The sequence below is a fragment of the Budorcas taxicolor genome, chromosome 11, assembly GCF_023091745.1.
Source record: "Budorcas taxicolor isolate Tak-1 chromosome 11, Takin1.1, whole genome shotgun sequence".
Taxonomy (NCBI): domain Eukaryota; kingdom Metazoa; phylum Chordata; class Mammalia; order Artiodactyla; family Bovidae; genus Budorcas; species Budorcas taxicolor.
In genome coordinates this window covers 132,395,704-132,409,188 of record NC_068920.1, presented here as the reverse complement: position 1 = coordinate 132,409,188, position 13,485 = coordinate 132,395,704, and the positions used below count along the sequence as shown (strand labels likewise).

At 48.2% G+C, this 13,485-nt stretch overlaps 1 protein-coding gene and 1 non-coding gene across 2 annotated transcripts in view; one reads left to right on the top strand and one right to left on the bottom strand.

The window, feature by feature from the left end:
* CIB4 (calcium and integrin binding family member 4) overlaps positions 1 to 777 on the bottom strand; it is a 52,171-nt gene extending 51,394 nt beyond the window's left edge. Inside the window, exons 1-2 of the mRNA XM_052649682.1 lie at positions 724 to 777; positions 263 to 297 (exon numbers count right to left, since the gene is read on the bottom strand). Of these exons, the coding sequence (XP_052505642.1) occupies positions 263 to 297; positions 724 to 777 (89 nt within the window). The remainder of the gene's footprint in view (positions 1 to 262; positions 298 to 723) is intronic.
* A 1,975-nt stretch (positions 778 to 2,752) lies between these two features.
* Positions 2,753 to 2,824, top strand: TRNAE-UUC (transfer RNA glutamic acid (anticodon UUC)). The gene has a single exon. It is a non-coding gene; the product is annotated as a tRNA-Glu (tRNA).
* The last annotated feature ends 10,661 nt before the right edge of the window (positions 2,825 to 13,485 follow it).

Below are 13,485 nucleotides of genomic sequence, written 5' to 3'. Positions count from 1 at the left end.
GCCCTGTCCATCTCTGCGGTTCTATGAAGAAACCTTGCCTTGGATCCCATAGCAACCTACAATCTGACATTTCACTGTAGATGGGCCCTGGGAATCGTGACCTTGGACCTGGGACTGGGGTCTGTCTCTGCCTGTCTGCTGCCAGCCTCGTCTCCAGGACTTTGTAGCTCTGAGCAGGGACCACATTCAGGGACCAGAGTGAGGCTGTACCAGGGTAAGATTTCAGCTCCAAGGAGAGGGAAAGGGGGCCCCCTCTACTCACCACAGGATTTCATTCCTGGTCAAGAAGGTCAAGGCCTGAAACAAACCACAGACAGGTGACTTGCCCACTCCGTCCAGCCCTGCCCTGGCCCTCTGGGGAGTGGGCAACTTCGGGGGTTGGGAGGAAAAGCTGACGCTGTCATTGAACAACCAGGAAATGGAGGCTCCTAGCCCTCAGCAGCAGATGCCCGAGGTGGTGGCAGAGGAGGAAACAGTACCCCATCTCTGATGGCCTTGGGAGGGAGCACAGTGGTACAGGCCTGCAGAAAGAATCGGAGACAAGGCGAAAGCCCTGGGATCTGGAGCAGGAAACAAATCGGGAGGGACCCTCTGAGGGCCAGTGTGGGTCACATGGATGTAGGTTTAGTGAAGGCAGGGACTACAGTGAGAGTTTTCCCACCGCTCCCACCTGCCTTGGGAAGCTCCCACCACTGCCCAGAATCTCCTGCTTGATCTACCCACCTGGTATTCTTCCAAATCCTCCCAGTGCATCTGGTACCTCAGACATTGCCCCATGCCAACCCCACCCTTCTCTCTGCCAGCAGCAGAACCTCGGCCCCAAGGGCTCACCAGCTGTGCACCAAGTAATTGGTTGCCATGGCAACCTGCATTCCACCTTCTGCCCATTCTACCTGAGTCCCTGAGTGGGCAAAGAAATAGATTCTTTTAGTTCCAGAGGCCAATGGACATCATCCCCAAAACAGCGAACAGAAAGGCAGCCCAGTAGCAGGTTCAAGAATCGTGAGCCAACCTTCCAGATCTGCCAAAGGCTCACAAGACATGTGTCCCTGGACAAGCCACTCAGCCTCTCTGTGTCTCAGTTTCCTCATCTGTAAACTGAGGATGATGGTCATGGGATTGTGGTGAGGATTATTTGAGTCAATACAGATAACAATGCCTTGTACATAATAAGCTTTCAATAAGTATAAGTGTTAGCTATTAGAACCATGGCCCAAGGACTATGCCAGGTGCAGGAACACAGAGATGAGTAAGCATAGACTCTGACATCAAGAAGTGGCTCAAAGAGCACAGTAAAGGGCATTCCATCCCATCCATCCTGTCCCTGCAGAAGCCAAGGGCACAATAAAATCAGGATGATACAAAGAGGGTCATTAAAGGGACTCTCCAAAGACAAGGTCAGGGTGTGTGGAAACCACTCAGGGTCACACAGAATCCAGGCTAGTAACCACAGAGCCGCTACCAGTCCTGGCCCAACACACACGGAATCAGTACCCCTGTACCATCCCCTCCACTTCTTCCGATCTTCCATGGGGATGGAGAGCAGAGTGGAAAGTGAATCTAGAAAGATGAAGTCTAGCACAGACCTCAGTATTGCTGTCCAGGAGTATCTTTCCAAAGCCATCCCCTCTGGTCTCAGTGCCAGTGTTAGCTTCCTGGTCCTTGTACCCACGTCATTCCACACCCTTTCCCAGGTAAACAGCTCAGAAGCTTTCTCATAGAGCTAGTTTATATCTCTGGAAATGTGGCTGCTTATTCTTCATCATCTGCCCTCCATGGAGAGGGAGACTGGCAGAAGAAACCCAGGAGCCTTCAATCCTTATTTACTAGACAGACACAAGCAAAGTACCTATAGGATGCCAGGTGCTCAGCTTGACCCTGGAAGAGACGGGTGAATGTGGTGTCAGCTTTCAAGAAATGAATATTTGCCATATACACAGACACACACACACACACCATGGGAGGTTGGGTAGATGTCATCAGAGAGGTAATATGAATTACGAGTATTTAGAAGAGGAGAACCCTAGGCAGGAAATCTTCATGTAGGTGGTGGCATTTAGGTGGTTGTTACAATGTCGTAGTTAAGAATGTGGGCTGGTTGCATCACTTCTTGCTGCATCCCCTTAGGCAAGTCATAAAACTACTCTGAGCCTCAGTTCCCTCATCTGTAAAATGGGAATAATAAATCTCTACAGTATTATTGCAAGGCTAAAATTAAATGATAGATATAAAAACCTCTAATTTAGAAAGGTGCCTGGCACAATAAATTCTCATTAAAGGGGAAACAATATTATTACTTTTTAAAGTTGGGCCTGAAAGAAAGGGTAGGATGTGAGCAGACACAGTCAGTAATTTCATCTCATCTTCTGGTAAACTGTCTGAGCTTCTATTCTCATTTATTGAGCAGCTTCTTTCACTAGTCTGTGTCCATAGTGACTGTCCCTTATCGTCCTCACAGAGCCCTGGGGAAGATGGAAGTTGGTGAGGTTCTGTGATGCTATGGGGTCACTTGGCTGGCCAGGGGCTGAAGGAGGATCTGAAGCCTGGATTGAGGTTGCAGGCCTGGGGGTCTCCCCAGTGCTGACTGGGAGCCAGGGGAGCTGCCGGGCAGCACCCCAGAAGGCTGCTTCCTTCTCAAGTCTCTCTCAGCCCTCCTGTCCTAGGAGGTGCAAGTGGCAGCAGGCTCTGGCATGTGCCTTTAACACCTGGTTGCTACCCACTACAGGGAGAGCAAAAACATACTGGAGGGAATTCCCTGGTAGTCCAGGGGTTAGGACTCTGCACTTTCACTGCAGGGGTGCAGGTTCGATCCCTGATCGGGGAACTAAGATCCCACAAGCTGCACAGTGTGGCTTACTTACTCAACTCTTTGTTGAGCCAGGCAATGAGACAGAATGATTAAGCCAGACAGACAAGGCCCTACCTTGATGGAACCAGAGGCCCATAGGGAAACTAACAACCCCTTAGATTGTGATAGGGCTATGAGAGAAATAAAGCAAGAATGAAGGGTGGGCAGGAGAGGCTTCCTGAGGAGGGGCCATCTGAGCGGAGACCTGAGCCACAAGGAGAGGGAACCAGGCTAAGTCTGGGGAGTTTTCCAGACCCAGAAAGCAATGACATCCAGCTAGAATTTAATGACACTGTTTGGCTTTCCTTATGTTTATTTATACTCTTTCCTCCACTTTGAAAAAGATACAGGCTTCCCTAGTGACTCACACAGTAAAGAATCTGCCTGCAATGTAGGAGACCTGGGTTCAATCCCTGGGTTGGGAAGATCCCTTGGAGAAGGGAATGGCAACCCTCCAGTATTCTTGCCTGGTGAATTCCATGGACAGAGGAGCCTGGTGGGCTATAATCCATTGGGTCCCAGAGAGTCGGACGCGACTGAGCGACCAACACTTTTACTTGCCATATATAACTGTGATATGTTCCCTTTACAAATATTACTTGGTGAAAATAAACAGACAATCTAAAGGAAAATATTAAGTAAATAATTAGACAGGTGGTGAAGAAATATACCAGATATCACAAAAATGTCTCTGCCTCACTTCACACACAGGTAACCAAGGTTTGCAAACTCTGCTACCTTCCTCTCTCCTTTAGTTTTCATGCCCTCACATGACCCTTTTCCCAACTCCTGCCCACTCCACCCCTCCCTACACACAGGCTCTCAACCTAGAAAGGGCTTTCAGCGGTTCCTACAATTAACAATAGTAACCATAAGAATGTCACCTTACATTTGCATTGCATCGCTTTGTAATTCCAAAATGCTTTTCTACATGCCATCTCATCTGCTCAAGAGATAAAAGCCCAGGCTCCTTAAAAAAAGAAAGAAAAATCCCCATGCAATTCTGCCTCAGTACACTAACCAACCAGCATCCTTACCTTCCTCCAGCCAGTTAAATCTCTCTGAAAAGGGTGTAAATGAACAGATAATGCTGTGAAAGTGTTGAACTCAAAATGCCAGCAAATTTGGAAAGCTCAGCAGTGGACCCAGGACTGGAAAAGTCAGTTTTCATTCCAATCCCAAAGAAAGGCAATGCCAAAGAATGCTCAAACTACCCCACAATTGCAGTCATCTCACACACTAGTAAAGTAATGCTCAAAATTTTCCAAGCCAGGCTTCAACAGTACATGAACCATGAACTTCCAGATGTTCAAACTGGATTTAGAAAAGGCAGAGGAACCAGAGATCAAATTGCCAACATCCGCTGGATCATCAAAAAAGCAAGAGAGTTCCAGAAAAACATCTGCTTTATTGACTACGCCAAAGCCTTTGTGTGGACCACAGCAGGGAAATTCTTCAAGAGATGGGAATACCAGACTACCTGACCTGCCTCTTGGGAAATCTGTATGCAGGTCAGGAAGCAACAGTTAGAACTGGACTGGAATAACAGACTGGTTCTAAATGGGGAAAGGAGTACGTCAAGGCTGTATATTGTCACCCTGCTTATTTAACTTATATGCAGAGTACATCAAGAGAAACACTGGGCTGGATGAAGCACAAGCTGGAATCAAGATTGCTGGAAGAGATTAACCTCAGATATGCAGATGACACCACCCTTATGGCAGAAAGTGAAGAAGAACTAAAAAGCCTCTTGATGAAAGTGAAAGAGGAGAGTGAAGAAGTTGGCTTCAAGATCAACATTCAGAAAACTAAGATCATGGCATCTGGTCCCATCACTTCATGGGAAATAGATGGGGAAATAGATGGGGAAACAGTGGAAACAGTGTCAGACTTTATTTTGGGGGGCTCCAAAATCACTGCAGATGGTGACTGCAGCCATGAAATTAAAAGACACTTGCTCCTTGGAAGGAAAGTCATGACCAACTTAGATGGCATATTATAAAGCAGAGACATTACTTTACCAGCAAAGGTTCATCTAGTCAAAGCTATGGTTTTTCCAGTGGTCATGTGTGGATGTGAGAGTTGGACTATAAAGAAAGCTGAGCACTGAAGAACTGATGCTTTTGAACTGTGGTATTGGAGAAGACTCTTGAGAGTCCCTTGGACAGCAAGGAGATCCAACCAGTCCATCCTAAAGGAAACCAGACCTGAATATTCATTGGAAGGACTGATGCTGAAGCTGAAACTCCAATACTTTGGCCACCTGATGTGAAGAACTGACTCATTGGAAAAGACGCTGATGTTGGGAAAGATTGACGGCAGGAGGAGAAGGGGATGACAGAGGATGAAATGGTTGGTGGCATCACCGACTCACTGGACATGAGTTTGAGTAAACTCCGGGAGTTGGTGATGGACAGGGAGGCCTGGCATGCTACAGTCCATTGGGTCACAGAGTCAGACATGACTGAGCGACTGAACTGAACAGAAAGCAGGCCCAGGCCTGCCCAGACAGTTCTGCATGCTTCCCCTCCAGGGTCCCTCCCTGCAGGAATCCTCTGCGTGGGATAAAAAGAATTCTTTGCAAGGTTTCTGTCACCTGCCAATGAACTCCACCAACTATTAAAATGGTCACCCCTACTCCAACCTTGATTTAGACGTCTCTTCAAATTCAAAAAGGACTGAGAAGGGACTTGTATCCAGAATACATACAGAAAGCTAACAGCTCAACAATAAAATACAAAAAGGCCAACTGAAAAAATGCACAAAGGATCTGCATAGACATTTCTCCAAAGAAGAAATATGTGAACGGCCAAGGAGCACATGAAAAGATGCTCACCGTCATCAGCCACGAGGGAGGATGCAAATCAAAACCACAGTGAGGTACCCCTGTGCACCCACTAGGATGGTGAGGATGTAGAGAAATTGGAGTCCTACACTGCTAGTGGGACTGAAAAATGGTGCAGCCACTTTAGAAGAGAGTTTGGCCGTTCCTCAAAATATTAGTGGCACTCCACGCCAGTATTCCTGCTTGGAAAATCTCATGGATGGAGGAGCCTGGTGCACTGCAGTCCATGGGGTCGCTAAGAGTTGGACACGACTGAGCGACTTCCCTTTCACTTTTCACTTTCAAGTATTGGAGAAGGAAATGCCAACCCACTCCAGTGTTGTTGCCTGGAGAATCCCAGGGACGGGGGAGCCTGGTGGGCTGCATAGTCCAGTCTATGGGGTCGCATAGAGTCGGACATGACTGAAGCGACTTAGCAGCAGCAGAAGCAGCAAAATATGAAGCAGAATTACCATATGTTAAAAGCAAGACAACATGCCCAAAATGGAGTCGCTCATACTAAGCCCCACATCACTAAACTGAAACTTAATTACAGTTACAGCTCTCCCAGCAATGGAATCTTAAACCTGTCAATTAGGAATCAGCACTAGTGAAGGCTGACAGACCCCTGCATCTCTGCAATCCACACTTTGCTACTATACTTCCTTATTCCCCTTCCCTTCTACCTATAAAAATCTTTCCTTTTGGGAATTCCCTGGTAGTCCAGTGGCTAGGAATCTGTGCTCCCCAATACAGGGTTCACAGGTTCGATCCTTGGTTGGGGAACTAGATCCCACATGCCACAGCTAAAGATCTGGTGTACTGCAACTAAGACCCGGTGCAGCCAAATAAATAAATATTTTTAAAAACTTACCCTTTTGTAGAGCTCCTCAGATCTCCTTTCTCCCTGATAGATTGAATATCACTTGACTCTTGAATCTTTGCTGCTGCTAAGTCACTTCAGTCATGTCCAGTTCTGCGACCCCAGGCTCCAGTGTCCATGGAGATTCTCCAGGCAAGAATACTGGAGTGGGTTGCCATTTCCTTTTCCACATGAATCCTTAAAGCCAATAAGAACTTTAAAACTTACTCAGATGAATTTTGTTTTTTAACACATACAGCCCAACAATTCCATTCCTGGGTATATACCTAAAAGAAATGATAACATTTGTTCGCATAAAAAACTTATACATGAGTGTTCATAGCAGCATTGTTCATAACAGCCAAAAGGCAGAGACAGCCCAAGTGTTCATCAACTGATGAATATATAAATAAAATGTGACATATCCATACTGTGGAGCATTATTCGGCAATAAAAGTACATGACGTATTGATACATGGTACAATGTGGATGAAGCTTGAAAATATTAAATGAAATGAAGGAAGCTATTTGCAAAAGGCCACAGATCATATGATTTCATTTATATAAAATGTCCAGAATAGACAAATCCATAGAGACAGAAAGTAGATTAGCGGTTGCCAGGAGTTTGGGGGAGGGGAGTATGACAGAGAGGGGTTACTGCTAATGATACAGGATTTCTTTGGGGGATGATAAAAATATTATAAAATTAGATGGTGCTAAGAAATGTAGTGTTAGAAACAGAGATAAGTCAATAAAGGAAAGGGACACAGTTCTGTGAGTCCCCAGGGTCAGGGACGCCCTCTCTGCTCACCCATACCAGGATATGAGATGTCCAAGGACTCACCAACATCCTCCTCTTGGAACCTGTCTGGATGCAGACCCCACAGGTGTGTACCTCATGCAATCTGCACTTATTTTCTCTGTTTCTGTTTGGAACAGCTCATTTTACCGCACCCAGTTTGCACCACCAAGTTGACAAAAGTGAAGCAGGACCAGAGATCAGAGTCATCTTTTATAGGAGAAAACAAATTGTTTACGTTTGTTTCCTCTTAAAAAGAAATACCTAAAAATAAAATTGGATGGTGCTGATGGTTGTACAACTCTGTAAATATACTGGAAAATATCGAGTTGTACATGCTGAGCGAACTGTATAGCTGTTGTTCATTCACTCAGTCATGTCTGACTCTGCAATCCCATAGACTGCAGCACGCCAGGCTTCCCTGTATAGAAGGTCAATTAGATCTTAATAAGGTTTTTGCAGAACTTCCCTGGTGGCTCAGATGGTAAAGCGTCTGCCTACAATGCGGGAGACCAGGGTTCAATCCCTGGGTCAGGAAGATCTTCTGGAGAAGAAACTGGCAACCCACTCCAGTACTCTTGCCTGGAAAATCTCATGGACAGAGGAGCATAGTAGGCTCCTACAGTCCATGGGGTCGCAAAGAGTCGGACACGACTGAGCGACTTCACTCTCTCATTCTCAAGGATTTTACTAAAAATTATTTCAAGGAGTGTGTCAGTGCCTGGCACATAGTAGGCCCACCATAAATGTTATTAAAGGAATGTATACATGAGACACTAGATTTTGGAATAGTTTCGGATCCATTTCCTCAGCCCGAGAGTTTTCTGGCCCAGGGGGATCCACCCACTGTAGTTATTCAGCACTGGAAGCAAGGGGATGTGGAGGGGGGGGAATCTTGCTGGAGCAAGCTGCCGAATTCTGAACATCAGCTAGGTTTTTGTTTGAATTCCCCACAGCTGAGCAAACTGCAAAGTCACCCTCTGCATGGAGAAAGGACTTTCTCAATTCTTTTGGTGTGGCAAGAGGCAGGTCTGGGGGTGCTGAGCCTGGGGCATCCTGGGAGGCAGGAAGATAAAGGGAGGAAGGCCTGCCCTTGCCGTCCTGGGGACAGAAGGGATGAGGAAAGTAGTGAGGACTCCTGGGTGCTGAGAATCTTGGTGTTCGAGTCACCCTTCCTCCAGCTCACTGAAGGGGAGGGTGGTGGGGCTGCATGTCTCTAGAGTTCTGCCTATGGTCTCAGCCATTCCCAGCACAGTGCAGAGTACAGGTGCCCCAATGCCAGGGGAGGTGTGACCAAAGCAGGGCTCTGGGTGTCCCTGGCCATGCAGGGGACCCAGAAGCTTCGTCATGCCCTAAGGAGAGCACCAGAGGGGCTGAGAGTTCAGACAAAGGCCTAGCCAGGATGCGGAGCCCAGGAAAGCACTTTCCCCAGGAGCAATGGGAAACCATGGACCTCCACAGGGCAGGTCAGCACATTATCCCGAAGGCTAGAGGTGACTCTCATTCCTTATTGGGCCCCAGCAAAAATGCACAGAACAAACAGGGACTCTTCCCCACAGCCAGTGAGCCTGCCTCAAGCACCCTGATACAGCTTAGGGTAAAGAAAGAAGAAAATGAAAGTGCTAGTCACTTAGTCGTGTCTGACTCCTTGCTACCTTTGGACTGTAGCCCACCTGTCTCTTCTGTCCATGGGATCCTCCAGGCAAGAATACTCGAGTGGGTTGCTACACCCTCCTCTAGAAGATCTTCTGGACCCAGGGAAAGAAGGGGTGACCACAACTGAAACACTGAATATTTACACAGAGGGACTGGCTCATCCAAAGAGACTGTTTAAACCTGTTCTTTGTTTCCCATTTACATTGTCTGAGGGGCAATAGGGCTGATGTAGGGATGGAAGAGTGGGGGACCTGAAACAGAGTAAGTCTTCAAATAGATAGAACACTTATATGGGAAAGAAATCATTCAACTTGGAAGATACTGAAATATGATTAATGGCAAGTCTAGGGAATGGAAGTCCGAGAGGAAGATCTGGGGTTTTTCAGAGAATAAACTCTACCTTGCACACACCCAGGAAAGACTCCATGGCGAGGCCAGGAGAAGAACACTGAAGTAACAGTGCCTGGAGGGGACCTAGGAAGCCAGGGAGAGCTCCAGCCTTGAAGGGGGTCCTTGGGCCCTGGCGACCTTCACCAGCGCAGTGAAGGAGCCTGGACACTGACAGTGGGGAAAGGAGTGAAGGGTGTAGAATTCTGGACAGGCACTCCCCCACACTGCCCACTGCCTTCAAGCAAGACAGCTGTTTACCATACCACATGTCACCTTCAACTCAAGGGCAGTTCTCCTGCCTCTGGGTCCAGCTTCTGGGATGAGGTTGGGACATGGGCCTATGCTTGGAGAAGACCCAGCCCCATGACAGATGAGCAAGGCTTCCCAGGTGAGGTAGGAAGCAGGTATGCACACGTGGGCACAGTGCAAGTTTGCACGAACCCCAGGTAGTTAGAGTCTACCTGGGGTTCATGCAGACTCCACAGGTGAAAGGCGCAGTACTCCATAAGACTCCCCTCATTTCAGATATGAGGTGCAAATTCTGGGGCTTCCCAGGCCATCTGCACTTCTACTAAGGGGCCACTATCCCCTCAGGTTTGATGATTTGCTAGAACAATTCACAGAACTTAGGAAAGCAGTATACTGATGTCTAGTATTATAAAGAATACCAATCAGGACCAGCCAAAGGAAGAGACACAGAGTGAGTGTCAAGCCTCAGAGAGTCTCGAATAAGAAGCTTGTGTGTCCTCAGGATGCATCACCCGCCTCCTGGACCATTGATATGTAACACTGATCAGGAAGTGCTCATCGAGCCCGAGTTCAGCATGTTTATTGGGGTTTCATCATGTAGGCATGGTTGATTGATTCATCAGGCACGTGACTGAACTTACTCTCCAGCCCTCCACTCCTCCGCAGAGGTCGGGCTGACATCAGCTGGCTCAAAACCCAACCCTCTAATTGCATGGTTGGTCTTTCTGGCACAGCCAGCCCCCATCCTGAGTCATCTCATTAGCATGAGCTCAGACATGGTCTGAACAGCCCACCAGGAAGAGCGAAGATACACACTCCTATCACTTGGGAAATCCGAAGGGTATAGTAGTTCCCTCTCTTGAGCCATGGACATAAGCCATCTGAATTCTTTATTACACAACACTAGGAAATCTGGAGTGGGTTGGAGTACAGTTAGAGAAATGAAGAACTAGATCCAATCTTTGGAAAAGAAAGGGACCGCTTCCTCCCCAAAGGAAGAGTGAAATTTATTGGGGGGTTAAACAGATTTATCCAGAGGAAGAACGTGGACAGAGAATATCTTGAAATTTAAATCTTTGTGTTCTTTTTCCACCTTATCATGAGAGACATTTTTTTTTTAAGTCTCCCAATCACATTGCCTGGGGGAAAAGTAAAATTATTATAGTAGAGGAAAAGAGCTAGAAACAGCCAATATTCCTTTTTTCTTATGAACAAATCAGGTTTTTGAGAATCCCGAAAGAAGGCTGAGGGAAGCAGAGTCCAGAGTTTATAAAAGGACAGAGAAGAAGTATTACGCCACCAGGGAGGTGGGGCAAAGATCTGGCAGGGCTGGAGCCGCTGCCACTGCCAAGGCTGGGGAGCTCGAGCCTGCAGACGAAGCGTTTGCTCACCACGGAGGGAGCACCACTCACTGCCCAGAAGGAGGAGGCACATGAGTGACCCGCGGGTCCAGCCTCGCTGTCACTCAAGGAGGGCCCGATAGAACAGCACTTTGTTTCCCAAGGCTCTGCTGAGCCCCTCTGAATTGCTCAGGTCGACAGACACTCCCAATCCCATTTTCAATGTCCCAGGACACCACAAAACTTCACAGAAAAGAGGGTGGGGGACCTCAGCACTCAGAGGGTGGAGGACTGGGGAGAAAGGTATGTAAGGAAAGCCCCAGCTCCTGTTCCTTCGTGGGGCTGGACAGTGGCACCCCTGCCCCTTTGCAACTTGTATCAGATGCTCTGGTGACCTGGATCCCACTCTGACTTCCAGGGCTGCTCTGGGGTCAGGTCTAAAAGAGCTTGATCCATCTGAGTCTTGCCTCAAGGACTCTCTGTGTTTTCTGTCCAAGGATTGCTCTAACAAGAAGATTCCTCTGCCTTGGGGTAAGCATAGCCCAGAAGTTTAGGGTGACACTCCAGGGTCGGGGGGGGGGGGGGGTTACCATCCACCTGTCAAGGTGGGAACGGGTAGAGAAAGGTCCCCTGCCAGCATGGCTGGGTGACAGCTGTGGGAAGCATTCTGTGGCTTCTCAGCAGGGCCTGATGAGGTCGAGGTCACAGCCCTTGAGACAGAGTGATCTGGACAAACACTCCCAACTGGGCTCTTCCTCTTTGTCCATCTCTCTCCTCAGCCCCTCACTCATGTGTCCTGGGATCAGCTCTCAAGTAAACCAACTGCACAAAAATGCTGGTTTCAGTCCCACTTTGAAGGACACCTCGCCAGGACACCCAAGGCATTGTTGGGAACCTCTTGGGATGCTGCCCTGCTACATGAGAAAAAAGGACATTCCAAAGATTCTGCATTCTGACTGGAGCCATCCTGAATTTTTAGTTCTAAATTCCTATAGACAAACCTCAAAGATCACATCGCTGGTCCCCTTCATTTTACAGTAGACTTGGGGCTGGGCAGGAAACTCTCGCGACATCCCTTGGGGAGTCGAGGCAGAGTGGGCTCTGGAACCCAGCTCCTTCCCAGGTCTCTTCCCTCCCAACAGGCCTCTAAAAGCCGCTTGCCCGAGGTCATCCAGCTGGTTTAATGAGATCCTATCTGTGGAAATGTCTTGTAAACTGTGAAGCATTATAAAAATGCTATTTGTCATGATTTGTGCCAGACCTGGGATTGGAACCCGAATCTACTGGCTCCCGGGCCAGTGCGTTAAGCCCAGCAATAAGAAGAGGCATTAGACAGCAATTTAGCATTCTTTATTTTTAGAGTCACGCTCTCAGAGACACTCGCTAACTAGAAACCCCATTCCAGCCTCCCTCTCTCTCCCTGCACCGCGTTCTGCTCGGTGGCTGGCAGGGTGGGGGTGGCGGGGTGCCGGGGGACCTCTATCTTTTATTCCCTGATTCAAAAACCTATTTACAAATCTTCTAAGATATCTCAGGCACTTTGCTGGTGCTGAGCGTGTGGTGGTGATCGAGACAAATATAGCCCTGGCCTTAAGGAGATTGGCATCTGGTGGGGAGGAACGTAATCAGTAATCGCTTGGTTAACTCTACAGTTGTTTCCGTGCTGTGCTGCGAACAGAGTGCAGGACACAGTGACAACGCCTAACCAGTTCTGGCGGTCAGGGAGGCTCCTTTGAGAAGGGGTCATTTAGCAGAGACCTGAAGGATGCACGGAAGAGAATCAGACAGGAGACGAGAAGGGTGTCTTCTGGCAGGGCAGCCACCAGGCAGAAAGGATCTCAAGAAGGTGCTGGCAGAGTTGAGAAGGGCTTAAGGGTGGAATGTGTGTCAAGGGCAAGAGTCAGGCAAAGCAAGACTGGGAGAGGAGTTGGGGTTTGAACACACGGGGTGGGTGACTCCATGAGGGTTTATCTTCAAAGCTTTCCTCAGAGCAATGGACGTCATTGAAGGGTGTTATGCAGAGGAATGACATAATCAGATTTTTGCGTTCAAGGGGTCATTCTGCTCCTAGGGTGGCTGGAGAACATGCTGGAAGGAGGCCAGCCTGGCTCTGTGGAGGAATGTGAGGAGACTCCTGAGTAACGAGGGAGGGGGGGAACAGTGCTGGGACAGGGCAGCAGTGGCAAGAAAGAGTTGGATGAGTTTGTGTGACATTTTCAGGTGCAATCAGCAGCACTGGGGGGTTGGATGTGAGCGGGGGGTGGGTGCAGATTGCCAGTGGGGACCTTCGGGATTCTGACATAAGCAGCAGGGTAGATGGAGGACACACCCCTTCCCAAGACTGGGAGCCCCAGAGAGGGGCAGAAGTGGGGGAAGAACATGATTTTGGATGTGTTGAGTTTCTGTGTGGCAACTTCCTGGAGATGACAAGTGGCAGTTTGGTCCATGGGGCTAAGAGCTTAGAACAGATCTCTGAGCTGGAGACAGACATTTGGAAATGTTCCAGCGTAGGTGATA